The sequence below is a fragment of the Cupressus sempervirens genome, chromosome 5, assembly GCF_028749045.1.
Source record: "Cupressus sempervirens isolate cs-2001-9-10 chromosome 5, ASM2874904v1, whole genome shotgun sequence".
Taxonomy (NCBI): domain Eukaryota; kingdom Viridiplantae; phylum Streptophyta; class Pinopsida; order Cupressales; family Cupressaceae; genus Cupressus; species Cupressus sempervirens.
Window position 1 is genome coordinate 967378963 of NC_143122.1, and position 15960 is coordinate 967394922.

The 15960-nt window shown below is 40.6% G+C and overlaps 1 protein-coding gene across 1 annotated transcript in view; it reads left to right on the plus strand.

Moving 5' to 3' along the window:
• The first annotated feature begins 828 nt into the window (after window positions 1–828).
• The window catches only part of LOC149559172 (protein CNGC15b-like), a 201371-nt gene continuing 186239 nt past the window's right edge, over window positions 829–15960 (plus strand). The window contains exon 1 of the mRNA XM_089831278.1: window positions 829–939. Coding sequence (XP_089687404.1) covers window positions 829–939 — 111 coding nt within the window. The remainder of the gene's footprint in view (window positions 940–15960) is intronic.

A 15960-nucleotide genomic window follows, 5' to 3' on the forward strand; every position in this document is an offset into this window, starting at 1 on the left:
CGAGCAGCCCGACAGGGGCAATATGTGGCGAGGGGGTTGCGACAGTGTGTAGCAGTGGTTGTACAGGAGGAGGAGCCTGCCTGTCATAGGAGGAGGGTGGTGGGGGAGGAGAGGAGAGCTGAACTAGAGAGGAGAGCAGAGGAGAGGGGAGCCTAGCTAGAGAGAGGAGGAGAGGAGGCATAGGAGTGACAGAGGGTGACAGGGGGAGAGGCAGGAGGATCATTTGCTGAGGGAGGAGATAACGGGTTGGTAGGCCAGTACACCTCGCTAAAGCAGGCACACGCAGTGATGAGCAAGCTACTTTAGGATATGTAGTAAGAGAGAGATCAACTCTAGGTAGAGCAAGATCAGTTCAGACAGGAGCAAGATAAAGCCTAGGGGTAGGTAGACAGGGCAGGTGTGGAGGTGGGGAGGCTACAGATAGAGGTGGGCCAAATGGAGGGGAGGTCGGATGCTATGACTGTGGAGTAGTAGGGGGTGCATGCTAGACTAAACGCCCTCCAGTAGGAGCGAGATAGGTTGGTGGTGGAGGTGGCAACCTTACGGGCACAAGTGGCAGTGGGAGGGGGTTTGGAGGAGTTGTGAAGATTGCGGGCAAAGATGGAGGAGTTGAGGGAGAGGGATGGGTTCTACTAGGGGAGGTACCATGCTGCAGTGCCAGCATCAAAGATTGAGCATTACAGGTGGGCGACGCGGTTAGGTACAACAAGTACCCACATAGGGATGCAGGGAGGAGGGGAGAATGGATAGAGCACTAAGGGAGAGAGTGTAGATGGGTCCCGGCACATAGGGCATAGTTAGAGGGCAGGGTCGAGCTAGCGGCATGGGATGGGAGAGGAGGTAGAGAGCTCTAGGATAGGGGGAGGACTGGTGGGGCCACCACCTCCACCACCACCACCACTAGGGGCCAGGAGAGGGGCACAGGAGGAGACTGATGATGTAAGGATGATGGATTGACCATCGATGAGCAGGCATCTTTGTTTGGGATACTGAGTATCATGTATATATATAGGCTATTTTTGAGAGACATGGAGATTTTGTATGAGCTCAGACCCATTTTTACTATATGGACATTGTACAATGATGGACGTTTATTCTTTCATTCTTTCATTGATATATATATATATATATATATATATATGATGATTCTGGTGTTATATGTGTTATGGACTAGTGGAGTTTAGGTATAGTGGTTGATAGTGATGTTTTGATGGTATTGTTGACTATTGCATGATGCAACAGGTGCTATGATTTTATGATTGTGCTGACAGTTTGTGATGCAGGATGTGATTTTTGATGACATTGTATACACGTTATAATATGATTTTGATATGATTTAGCTATGATAGTCTAGATATGATGTCATGTGATTTTGATCTATGATATCACAGATGTGATGTGTTTTGATGTGATTCTTGATGACATGATTTTCCTTATGATCTTGTAGATGAGATTTTTTGTATGATAGATGTCATGTAGTACGATAGGTTTTTGATATGATCCTGATGATGTGATGTTGCTTTATGATAGATGTGAGGTGATCCTGGAGAATTGATTTCTTTGGAGAATTATTTGGTATGATGTTGTATAAGTACAAACTATAAAAACAAGTGACAAATGCAAAATGAATTACCAACTAAAGGATAAACAACAGATTTATGATATGGAAAAAATATAATGACACTTTTAACACAACTAAAGATGGATGAAAGATCTAAATGAATCACAAACTAAAATAAAATGGAGTATGACTTAATGATGAACTACAATGCTAAAATGAAACCTATCCTAATGATAAATGTCAACAAGGCTAAAATGAATCATAATCTAATGCTAAAATGAACTATAATCTAATGATGAATGACTTATTTTTAAGATGAACTAAAAGAGAGAACAATAAACTTATGATATGATACAAAGAACACAAACTAAAAGATACACCTGAGATTTTATGATAAGCAAGCGAGAATAACATAAAAGATTGAATACGATGATATTTTGTGATATGATCAAGGATACAAGCTATGATAATATAACATACAAGTTTTAGAAGATGCAAGACAAACAATGATGGTGGAATGAGATAACCAATGTTTGACTTATGATAGCATTCTATGATATGAAAAGTGATCATAGGAGATACTAACTCTAAGGAGAATAATATTGGAAAAAGAGTGACCAACAAACTCACAGTCAAGAGGATAGCAGAGATTTCTAGAGCTAGGATAGTAACTTATGATAGGGATCACATCATGATGAGAATAAGATAAGAATTTATGTTCGAGGCTTTGAATCAAATGATTCTAAGGGTGGAAAAAGTGATAGTTCAAGGGAGAGGGGTGATGACAAGGAGGAAGATATTAGAGGTTAATAAAAGTGAGGCGTAGGGGAAGCTTGAGTATGGGGTACTTTGTGAGGAAGTACCACTATGTAGTGTAAACACTTTATTTGATATCGGATTATTAGGGATCTACCAAGGTTACTAAGAATGTCAAGGCCTTTTCCCCAAAATTCCATAGGACTGACACAAATAGGCATGCAAGGATTGCCCCAGCATCACAGATGAGTCTCAAAGAGATCAATGTTGGAATGATGCTAGATGATCCACAAGAAAATGAGATTACCCTAGTGCATCATGTTTTATCGAAAGATGAAAACATGTTGGAAATATGCAAGGATAATATCAAATTGACTCACAAGTAGCAAAGACTATGATCGAAACCAACCTCCTTAGTTGCTCTAGTCAAAACACACCATGATATGAAATGATTATGGCGATCTTGAGGAGGAAACAACAAAAGATTCATGGAAACAATCAACCAAAAAAAAATGAAACAACCAAAAGATTCCACAAAGGTGAAAAAGGAAACTTTTGTCAAAGGGATCAACTAACGGGTTGTAACAAGACCTGGATAGTATGCATAAGTATGACTAGTTAAGGACATGGGAACTTGTGACTAGATATCAAAACATAGTAGTAGGTATATTCATGTTTGGGGAAAGCTTAGGATGAGGGGATAGCATTGTTATAATACATGGCTTTGTTGAGGTGGGTTTACGTAAAGCACGATTTATGTAAAAGGGTCTGGATATTGCTATATGCACATAGGTACGGTATATGGGAGACAAGGGTTAGTGCAGGGGGTATGAGACACACATTATATGGGCCATATATGCTATATATGGTAAGGATAAAAAGCATAGAATAGGGTAGATCTAGTAGAGTACAATGGTAGGATATATCAAGTATGGTACACAAGATGCTATAAATAAGATGGGATGTTACATAGTGCAAAGTGCTAGAGGATGATGTTGCGAAGTATGGAAAATAACGATAAGGAACACCTTGGAAAAGCGGGTGGGATGAGTGAGAAAATATGGAAGAGTGATAAAGGGGTGTGTATCGGTGATAGATAATGGAAGGGCTATAGTACACCTGGCGCCTATTTGCTAGGTTTTCACCAGGGACCTATCCAAGGCACTTGAATTGCCAAGTTTTCACCATTGGATGCTTTATTTTTGCTTTATGCCTTTTTTCTTTCCTTGATTTTGTAAACTCTGTCCTTTAGGCATAGAATTTCTTATGGTGGATAATGTTAGTAGGATCATTTAGGACTTCACCTTCAAGGGTAGATAGCTTATAGGCTCCTGAGCCAAAAGATGTTGTGACCACATAAGGACCAGCCAGGTGGCCTCGAACTTGCCTTTCTTTTCTCAGTCAGCTTGAACCTTCATATTCTCTTTAAGGACCATGTCACCTTCCTAAAAACTATGGGGATGGACTTTACTATTGAAATTGCACTTGAGGTGACTTTGATAGACCATGAGATGGTCATAGGCCTATTGTCTTCTCTCATCAAGTAGATCTAGTTGAGTAAGTTGAGCCACTCTGTATTCCTCATCAGATATCTATCCTCGAAGAGAAATGCAGAGTGATGGGAGATCAACCTTTATAGGCAAGGCCACTTCAGCACCATAGACCAAGGAGTATGGAGTTGTGCCAGTGGCTATTCAGAATGAAGTGCCGTATGCCCATAGGGCGGGATTAATTTGCAAATGCCAATCACAGCCGAAGTCATTGACAACTTTCTTGAGGATTTTGAGGAGGGTTTTATTAGTTGCCTTAGCATGACCATTACCTTGTGGGAAATACGAGCTTGAGAAGTGGTGGTGGGTGTGGAGGGAAGTGCACAATTCCTCCATATTTAGGTTTTCAAAACTACCTCTATGGTTTGTGAAAATGGTAGCTGGGATGCCAAAGCGACATATGATATGATGCAATATAAACTTGGACACCTAAACTCCTACGGCAGTAACAAGGGGAACTGCTTCGACCCACTTAGTGAAATAATCAGTGGCAATGATTATCCACTTGTGCCCTTCTAAATAAAGTGGTGCAATAAGACCAACAAGATCAAATCCTCAGCAGGCAAAAGGCCATGGTGGTGCAATGGGTTGCAAGTCCTATGCTGGAGCTTGGATTAAATTAGCATGTTGTTGACAAGGTAAACATCATTTCACAAGTTCACACGCATCCTATTCTAGAGTAGGCTATCATGTCCCCTTTTCAAATAATTAAAAAAATAATAATCTTTGCTAAGGCAAGCAAGCCCAAGAAAGTGAAGTTTCAGAAAAAGGGGGTTAATCTTTGGAAACCATTGGACTAATAAATGAAAATTATTATTAAAATATGTTTCATTAACCTCTCTTGGATGTGAGTTACATGTATGCCCTCTTTTAAGGGGTTTTGGAGGCATTTGGGCTCATTCCAAAACTTGATTTTTGCTCATTCTTTGTTATTCTTCAGAGGCTGCCAAACCTGTGGAGAAGGAGACCCAAGAACGGGAGTTTACAGGTTTCCAGGGAGACCCAAGAACGGGAGTTTGTAGGTTTCCAGGGATACCCAAGAATGGGAGTTTTTAGGTTTCCAGGAAGGCTAAGGATGGGAGTTTGAAGCCATTCCATTTGCATGCTCATACAGAGTTTGCCTTTGTGCTGAACAGTGCAGATTTGTGGGTTTTCGGGTGTGTTTTTTGTATGAGTTTAGTGTTTTTAGTTGAGTATTTCATAGCAGTTTGGGTTGTTGTTGTATTTCAAAATTTAAGGTTTTAAAATAGAGCTGAATATATGTATGGGGATGTGATTAAACTTCTGAGATTAGATCTTGCATGTCAGTTTTGACAACTACCCAGATCTTGCATGTTGCTTCTAATCAGCTGCATGAAAAAATTTATGGTTGCATGCTACTTCTAATCATTTTCATGTTATTTCTTGGTGAATTTGGTGGTTGCATGTTGCTTCTAATCAGTTGCATGTCAAAATCTATGGTTGCATGCTACTTCTAATCATTTGTATGTTAGTTCTTGGTGTTTGAAGAAGTTATATCCTATTGGGGTTACACTCTACTTTATCCAGAATGGACAGGTATAGTACAGAGTCTCAGAGGACATGATCTTGGACAATTGATATCCAGAGTCAAAATAGTAGAAAGGATGGTTATTTAGACATTCGAGATAAACTTATGAAAATAAGCCATGACATGTCTAAACAGTTGATTGAGCACCACCGTATAATGAATGACATGTTGTCTGACCCAGCTAAGGTGGATAAGTTGATTGGATTTCTATTTGGCAAATTTTCTCACAGGGCAGATGACACAATTACCAAGAACTTGCATGAAGAGTTTGAGAAACTAGCTGATAGCCAGGTAGAGGTCTTAGATTCTACTCTACCATAGGAGGTGGTGGGAAAGGATATTACACAGATTGATAGTAATGGTCAACTTGATACTCAAATTGAGACAATTGTTTACAGGTCGTTAAAGGGTGATGCCACAGGTATTCAGGATGGTATAGTTACAATACGTAGTGACTACAGTGTAGTGGGTTCAGATGATGATTATGAGGATGTTGTTGTGCAGGATGGTGAGATACTTGGTAGAGATGAGCAGACATTGAGCATTCATGATTTTGCTGAGAAAGAGTACCAAGCACAGTTAGATGCTTCACCACATGAGTTTGAGGTTGGTAGTACTTCACATGATTTGTCCAGCTAGCTGAAGGTGAACAAAGATAGTATTGTGACTTCATTATCTCATCATGACAGGTATGTGGAGTTAGTTGGTATTGGTCATATTACTCAGGTGAGGAGTTTGCTTGAGTTACCAGTTGATTCTAGTTTACTGATATGGACTCGAGATTGTTATATTGGCATTTGGGATTGAGTTGACTGGAGATCTTTAACACTTTTTGGTAGCAGTGTTTGTTTGGGTGCTATCATGGATTTGATTAGCAGATTACATGGTGTTGTCTTTTCTTGTGCCAGTATCTTGTCTGATGTTGGTATTATTTTTTATACACTGATGTTTGGCTTTGTTCATATATCCAGTTGACCATATTCATATTTGGCAGTGTGTACAGATGAGTCCCAGGATCATATTGGCATTGATGACATCCAAGAGGCTATAGTGGGCAGTTTTGAAAACTTAGTTTCCTTAGGTGCAGAGGAGTTGGATAGTAGTGCTAATGTTTTTGATACTTCGTATGTTGATATGAGCTTTAGATTTGATTCACAGGATATGGATTGTATTACTCTAGAGACTAGTGACTTTGATTATACTCCTTCAGACAGTGCATCAGAGGAGGTTTGTAGGAGACAGTCAAGCTAGTGCCATCATGTGTCTAATCAGTTGAGAGTTAGTGACCGAGACATTGCTATCACTTGCCAACATTTTGATGCTGCTCGTCAGTTGTTAGCAGTTTATGGATGGGGTTCTCCTACTAGTGATGAGCAAGAAGGAAGTTATCTTTCCTTGACAAAGATCCACTCTTTATGGGAGGCTATTCAAATTTTGAGACAGAATTATATGCAGTTGGTAGCCGACAGAGATTATCTTATGGAGTGGGGTAGTACAACATATGATGCATTGTTGGCCAAGGAAGATGAGGTGAGTGAGCTTACTGAGCAGATTGAGGTGACTTCTGAGATTCTTGAGAGTATGCAGTTGGCTTTCAAGGAGTCATAGTTTCATTTGGCTAAGGTGACCATGGAGTTAGAGCGACTACAGTCTTTACCTAATTCTATACAGTCACAAGCTATGGTGTTTGGTGATTCGAGGATGTCCATGGCTGAGATTGTCAGAGACAATAGAGATGGGGATGCATCCATCCTTGGTACTAACATTGGCATATCAGGTTCATTCCCACTAGAGTCAGGTTTAGTTGAGTTGGGTGTTGTAGCAGATTGTTGTATGCTTGATAGGGTGGTGGCCTCTAGTACTGAAGGCACGAAGACTAGAGATGTATCAAAGATCATGTGTGATGTTGGTGAGTCGGCAGTTGGCATGGTTCCTGCTAGTAATACTACTCCCTTGGTGATATCTTCAGAGGTAGTAGTTAGTTCCAATATGGTTAATGATCAATTGTAGTTAGTTTCATATGGATTACAGTCTAAGCCACTGACTGAGATTGGTGCATTCTATCGGCATTACACTATGAGGTACACTCATCAATTTACCTTTGATGACCATGTTGATGAGATGATGATACAAAGATGTACTTGGTTCCTAGTCCTTGTCATCAGTTATGGGATAGTTTGACACCTCAAGATTAGGGTTATGATGGGCATGACATGGTGATAGGTTCTACAGTTGACAGCTTAATAATACATGACTTAGAGCAGGAGTTTCAGAGTGATGCTTCAGTTGATGTTGTTATTGATTCTACTCCTTTGGCTATGACATCTCCTGACTTAGCTGGTGATCAGTCACAGTGGGTTGTATCACTTGTTCATGGTGAGTTTTTGTCTAAGGTTGGTTTTTTTTATCAACATTATATTGCAAGGTATGTACATCAGTTAGCATTTGATCCTTGTGTTGAGGAGTTGATGGCAGGAAAATTTGGTTTGGGTTCCAATTCTTGCTATTTATCTTGTGATGGCTTTTCACCATCAGGGGTGCATGGTAGTTATGGTTATGAGATAGTGGTCAATGATCTATAGAGTTGTGTTGACTGTAGGCATTGTATAGTGTGTCGATTCTCCATACTTGGTATAGTTTCATTCGAGAGCATTCACCATTGTTGCAGAGTTGGATTGTACATTCCATATAGGCCAGTGGAATGCATTGATGGTATTTACTATGTTGGTAGTCCACTTTACTTGGGTTTTGATGTTCTAAGAGTTTGTTTCTCATGGGTTTCTGACTATGGAATTTTTGATTTTGGAGTTTGGTGGAGCTATAAGTGTCCATTTGATTATGGATTCCTCTTTGTCATATTGCAGAGGATATTGCAGGAGCCTGTGTTAATTGGTAGTAGTATAGTTCATGACTACATTTGGGATCCAGGTGGATTGATTGGTTTATTTTTCAGCCATTTCTTGAGGACAAGCAATGTTTGGGAGGGGAGGACTTGTCATTTCCCCTTTTCAAATAATTAAAAAAGTAATAATCTTTGCTAAGGCAGGCAAGCCCAAGAAAGTGAAGTTTCAGAAAAAGGGGGTTAATCTTTGGAAATTGTTGGACTAATAAATGAAAATTATTATTAAAATATGTTTCATTAACCTCTCTTGGACATGAGTTACAGTTATGCCCTCTTTTAAGGGGTTTTGGAGGCATTTTGGGCTCATTCCAGAACTTGATTTTTGCTCATTCTTTGTTATTCTTCAGAGGCTACCAAACCTGTGGAGAAGGAGACCCAAGAACGGGAGTTTGCAGGTTTCCAGGGAGACCCAAGAATGAGAGTTTGTAGATTTCTAGGAAGGCTAAGGATGGTAGTTTGAAGCCATTCCATGTGCATGCTCATACAGAGTTTGCCTTTGTGCTGAACAGTGCAGATTTGTGGGTTTTCGGGTGTGTTTTTTGTAAGAGTTTGGTATTCTCAGTTGAGTATTTCATATCAGTTTGGGTTGCTGCTGTATTTCAGAATTTAAAGTTTTAAAATAGAGCTGAATATATTTATGGGGATGTGATTAAACTTCTGAGATGGATTATTAGTGTTTTTGTGGTGTTTCCGAGCATTTTTGTGTTAATTTCGGGAGCCCGATGAGCATAGTTTTTGTCCTACATTTGAGAACTGTTGTGTAAAGGCTATATGGATCTGGAAATTTCATTTTTTAGTCTGTTATGCTGCTGAAATTTCTATAAAAATGTCCACTTCCAGATTTATTAATAATAGGTGAAGCTGTGAAGCTTTTGGCACAATTTTTGGCATACCCGATTTGGGGTTTCTTGAGAAATTTGGTGGATCTTTGTGATATTAGTTGTTTGATCTTGAAAATCTGATTAAAGGTTGGAAATATCATACAAAATCAAAAAAGGGATATTTCATAGGCCAATAATATCAAGCCCGAAGGATCTGCTTTGCTAGCACCATCCCGCTCGTGTGAGCACCACAAAGTCCAATGTGTACCTCTTTGAGAGCCATCACAGCCTCATTTTGATCTAAACATCGATAGAGAGTATCATGATAACCATGATGATATAGGGTTTGGGTGATGATAATGTAATGGGAAGCTTTGCAAATAAGTTTTTGGCATTGGGTTCATGTGAGGTGAGGAGATATGATACCATTTAGTAGGTAAGCATGAATTTCGTGGTATCATGGAGATTGGGGACCAACCAAGATATAGACCTGTGTTGATTCATCATTCTCATATGTGGTTTCGTGCAGCTGCTCAACAAAGAATTCATACTGCATAGCTTCATCTGGTATTTCCAAGAGAGAACCAATAGTAGCCATAGCATCAGCTGCCTTAGTCTAGAGTCTAGGTATTTGTATGAACTAGATCTGAGTGAAATGCTCCTTTAGTTGATCCACTAGATCTTTCTAAGGTAGTAACTTGTCATCCTTGGTTTGATATTCATCCAAAGCTTGTTTGATGATAAGCTGAGAATCACCATAGACCTGAAGCTCTATGATATTCCATTCAATGGCAATTTTTAGTCCCGCAACAAGGGCCTCATACTCTACAATGTTATTGGTACACCAAAATTGTAGCTTGAAAGATTTAGGGATATAATTTCCTTGAGGTGTAACCAAGAGTATGCCCACACTAGAACCATGAGATGTATAGGAGCCATCAAAATATAGCTTCCAGAGTGATTATTTTTCTATCAAACAGAGGTATTCGTCTAGAAATTCCATAATGAGTGGGTGATCTGCAACTAAGGGGGCATCGGCCAAGTGATCTGCAATAGCCTGGCCTTTAACGGCCTTTTTGTCAACATATTGAATGTCAAAATCACTGAGGAGCATAACCCATTTTTCCAGGCATCCAGTGAGTACTGTACGAGAGAGCATATATTTTAATGGATCAATCTTTGATATCAATTGTACAGTATGGCTCAACATGTAGTGACATAGTTTCTGGGTGGAAAATACTACTGCTAAGCATGCCTTTTCCATTGGCATTTAGTTGAGTTCATAGCCCACTAATGTTCGGCTGATGTAATAAATGGCTTGTTCCTTTCCTGCATTGTCAAGTTGTGCTAGTAGAGCACCTAATGTTGTAGGAGTAGCTGTGATGTACAATATGAGTGGGTGCCCTACAACTGGAGGAACCAAAATAGGTGGATTAGCTAAGTATTGCTTGATGAGCTCAAAATTGTGCTAGCAAGCAGGGTCCCATTTGAAATTTTGATCTTTCTTAAGCAAGTGTGTGAAAGGTTGACACTTATCAGCAAGCTAAGAAATGAATCGCCAGACTGATTGGAGTTTTCCTTGCAAAGAATGAAGGTGCCTGAGTGTCTTAGGGGGAGCCATATCCATGATGGATTTGACCTTCTTAGGGTCAATCTCAATACCGTGTTGTGGCACAATGAAGCCTAGGAGCTTTCCTGAAGTAACACCAAAGACACACTTCTTTGGATTTAGCATGAGATGATATTCTACCAGTCGGTTAAACACTTCCTTGAGGTGAGATAAGTGGTCCAAAGCACTGAGAGATTTGACTAGAATATCATCCACGTAATCCTCAAGTATCTTATGGATTAGGTCATGGAATATGACCACCATCACATGCTGGTAGGTTGCCCTAGCATTCTTTAGCCCAAAGGGCATCATATTGTAGCAAAATGTGCCCCAAGGTGTAGTAAATGCTATCTTATGCTGATCTTCTTCTACTATACGAATCTGATTATATCTAGAGAAACCATCCATTAGTGACAAGAGTTCATGACTTGTGGTGAGATCCACAATCATGTCGATATTTGGAAATGGAAAGTCATCCTTTAGACAAGCTTTATTAAGATCTCAAAAATTGGTGCAAATTCTGATATCACCAGAGGGCTTGGTAATAGGTACCATATTAGAAATCCATTCAAAATAATCTATTGGTCAAATAATTTTGGCCTCCAACAACTTATGTAGCTCTGCTTTGACTAATAAAGCCACCTTGGGGTGCATTTTTTGAAGTTTCTGTTTGACAGGCTTGGCCCCTGGATCTACTGCGAGATGGTGTACAACTAGTTTGGGGTCCAACCTCGGTATTTCCTCATATGACCATGCAAAGTGACCTATATTTTCAGGAAAGACTTCAAGAAGAAGCTCTATTTGTTCAGGTGGTAAAGAGGCTACAATGTATGTGATATGTGGTATCTCTGTCAGACTGATATCTATAGGCCGAGTTTCTTCTGTCAAAACTAAAGATGTAGGAGGTCGATGCTCCTATGGGGGGAGGATGAAATCTCCATCCTTAGGTGCCTCTGAGAGGTTCTCATTGTTGGATGAGTCCTTTATTTTTGTTTCATTTTTTGAGTCACCCAATGGTGCTCCAGAGGATTTTTCACCATGGGATGTTTTTCTTTTATTTTTTTGCTTTTTTGTTTCTTTTTACGTTTCATTTTTGCGACTAGAGATTTCCTCCTCCTCGAAGTAACCTAGAGGATCTAGCTTGTTGACATACGCCAATGGTGGAGGTGGTTGTTTATGTGGCATTTCTGCCTCCATGAACCTAAGGAGCGCATGCTCGGTAGAGAACTCATCAACATGCACGACACTTGGTTGATCCCAATCTATGAGTTCGGGGTGAGCGAGGGGGAGATCTATGAGATTCAAGGATAACTGGCAGAGCACAGAGTCTTGGAGGATTATTTTTTCAAGGAAAATATCCTCATAAGCTTTCTTTTCAACTTCCTCAAGGATGTCTTCAACCTCAACAAGAGTTTTTTGGATGTTCATAAAGGCACGACCTTCTATTGTAGTGCCCCCAGTTGCCGAGAGTCCATAGCCGAAGCCTTTGGTTTTCTGCCCTTGGTGTGCTTCTATAGGCTATCTCATACCTGATTCTTGGTAGCATAAACCACCTCCTTGATAATACCATTGCTCCGTGGTCAAGCGATGTGACCAGGGATATTTTTGTTTAAAGTGACCAAGAAGTCCTTCACTCTTAGGAGGCTCCTTGTATAGCCATGTGTTAATGTCTGGTACATTTTCTGCTCCATCAAGGATACATTTGGTAACAAATGTGGTAGGGCCCAACTACTGAAGTCGAGAGGTGGTTTCTGGTATAGGCCCTTGATGTATTGAGCATCCTTGAGTATGTGGTTCAAGTGGTAGAGTGCCAATGGAAAAAGCATCCGTGAGACTATACTCGACACAACCTTGGTAGTTGATCTTAACTTTGGAGAGAGTGGAGGCTAAAATGGTGTCTGGATTGTGGCAGTTGCCAAAGGAGCTGGCCGTAGTGGTGCCAATTTTGATCCCAAGATAGTGATTGGTGTATGAAGCTTCAACCGCATTGCAATAAGAAAAGGGTTCAGGATCTGCGTGGATGGTTATCCCAGTGCCATTATGAAAAAAATTGATGCACTAATGATACGTGGATGGAATGGCCTTCATGGCATGAATCCATTGATGATCGAGGAGGATGTTATACAGAAGATTAAGATCAACTACATGACATAGTGTTTCTTGAGTGGCTGGACTAACTCTAATGGGGAGCAAGATGGTTCCTTCAGTAGTATGCTCAAAATTGTCATATGCCTTGATGGTGATCACCTCATTGATGATATCTACTTCAGTATATCCTTCCTGCTTGATGAACTTTAGAGTACATAGGTTTAGAGCCGATCCATTATCTATCATGACACGTTTAACTGCAAAGTCAGAAACCATAACAGGGATGTGAAGTGGGAGGATGTGATCAGGTTCAACCACTGGGATATTAGTATTTTTGAAGGATAAGGCACAAGAGGCTAAAAGATGGCCAACCAAGTTGTGAAACTCAGTGGCGTTAACGTCAGAGGGGATGCGTGACTCACGTAGAGTGTTGTCAAGGATCTCTTGATAAAGTGGGCTTTTCTGTAAGAGATCCAGGATGGAGATCTAGGTTGGCATGTTTCCAAGGTGTTCCAAGATGTTATACTATGGCCCTAGTGAAGATGATTCTGATGGAGATGCGTGAGATAGAGGTGGTCATGCTGATGGTGGTCTAATTTGTGTGGATATAGGTGGACCAGCTATATTGAGTCGTGTCCGATAGGTAGCAACTGCACACTGAGTGTCTAGGCCTTTGATATTGATGACATTGATAGATGGTTCAACTTGGGATATGCAACCAATTAAGCTACCATAGTCTAAGTATGCCGAGGTATAATTCTAGGATGTGTCTCATTTGTCTGCTTGTTTACCCTGAGCATTGTTAGGTTTGTTGATAGGAGGGTTTGCAGGTGCCTTTCCCAGGTTGGTGTTATGAGGAGGGAAAGCATTTTGATACATCATTAATCTTGCATTAGGTGAGGGTTGTGCCCCCACTGTGATCTCTTTCTGATCTATGAGGTCATGTACATAATCCTTAAGTTGCATGCATTTAAGGGTAGTGTGCCCTTTGACACAATGAAATTTTCAATATTCGTTATCTTTGTACCAGGATGCTCTAGACTAATTGGGTTCCAATGGTTGCATTTGTAGATATCGAACAAGGTTATCTTTAGCCAATTTTTTGAAGATTGTATCAAGAGGTTCCCCCAATGGGGTGTATGTGCATGGTTGCGTCTGAACACAGGGTTTACTACCTACTGCTAGTGTGGTAGCATTAGTTTGATTATGAGGAACATGTATTTGTTGATGAGTTTGCATGGGTGGCTGGTGATACGTAGGAGGTTGCTGTTGATAAGTTTGTTGTTGGCAAAATGTGGTGGGAACATTGGTAGCCGCCCCAACAATATGGACCTATCAAGTGTCAGTGGCACCATCTATCACTGTATTCTTGTTTTTGTTCCAATATCGAGTTTTGTCATTGCTTGACCCATGGTCCTGGGTGTTTTCTTTGTACAATTTGATGACACCATCCCTAATGAGGCCTTGCTCAAGGCCCATTCCTTTTTCTTTGATGTCCTTGTATGTTTGCAAATAGTTCATAACCATATGATGAGCAAGGCTAGGGTGTACATTGTTTATGAACATCTTGAGAAGATGGCGCTCAGGGATGGTGTAAGAGATCCTTGTTGTGAGGATCTACCAGCATTGTAAGTACTCTTTAAGAATTTATCCTCCCTTTTGTTTAGTGTGGACAAGGTCCACTATAGATAATTTAGTCACAACAAGATGGGTATATTGGGCAACAAAGACCTCAGAAAGTTTTGCAAAAGTTTTAATAGTACCTTGAGGGATATGACAAAACCATTCCAAGGCTGGTCCTGCTAGGCGTTTGGAAAAGAGCCGCATGAGGAACACATCTACCTCTTGACAAAGCATATAGAATTCCTTAACATGAGTGACTGGATCACTCTTCCCCCTAAATTTGTCAAACTTGGGGGTCTCCAAATGTTTAGGAAATGGAGTCAATGTGATAGTCTTGTCAAAAGGGTATGGGCAATCATTTTCAAATTTGAAAGTTTTGGTGTCTGTCCCATCCTTGAGGGCTTTGAGAGTGCTCTTCATCTCTTCCCATTCATACTTTATAGGTGGAGGAGTCGGTACCCCCAATCCAGGTGCCCTCGGTGTGGGATATGTGTCAGAATTTGAAGTGTGATATGGAGAACTCTGATGACCATATGGCATTTGTGGAAAAATAGTTTGCATAGCTGGTGGACTAGATGTTATGGTTTGTTGGGATGTGGTTTGTGCATACTTTTGCATCTACTAAGATAGGTGTGGTAGATAACTATGAGGTTGCTTCCCTATGAGGTGGTTCTATGTGGATGCTTCGGCATACTGCTGATGTGAATATTGCGGCTGGAATGATGGTAATGTAGATGATGCCTGTGCTATTCTCTGGGAATATATACCATGCCCAATATATGTGGGTTGTGTGCCTACTTGAAAGTAGGACTGATTTGGAGTAGGTGCAAGGTAGTTAATTTACAGCAAAGTGTTTACTGTAGAGAACTGTAGTGACGGTGGATTTGGGCTATTGCCTAGAGGTGGCATGGAGAAATAGTTGGTGAGGGGTGGGAGTGAATAGCTATATGAAGCAATGGATGACAGTGTCAAAGGTGTGAACATGACTATAGTGCTAGGGGGAAGACTAATGATAGGTGCTTGTGTCGCAGCAAAATTCCAAGGTCCCAAAGGAAAAGCGGCTGGAGAGCTTTGGCTAGTTACAAAGGGGTTAATAGTGATGTTTGGTGGGATGGAGGATGAGGTATTGGACCCTAATGGTGGTATTTGAGTAGCAAATGGACTAGATGCAATATGGGGTGGAAACAAAAAGGTAGTGTTGCTAGATGCAAATGGAGGATTTGGTGGAGTAGAAAAATGGGTGGCAGAAGCAGATGCAAATGGTATACTTGAGGTTGGTTGAGATGTAGTATGCACTAATGGTTGAGTGAGAGTGGGATGAGTGTTCTGTGGAATGGGAACTAGCACCTAGGTCGAGGGGATATTTGGGTCCACTAGTTCTACCTGAGGTGGTTTCCATCCAAAAAATGGGTGAGTAGGATTTGTTATGTTGATAGGTGGTGGACATCCAAACTCGAAGACACCATCATTGTCTCATAAGAAATTTTCCATGATGGTTTCC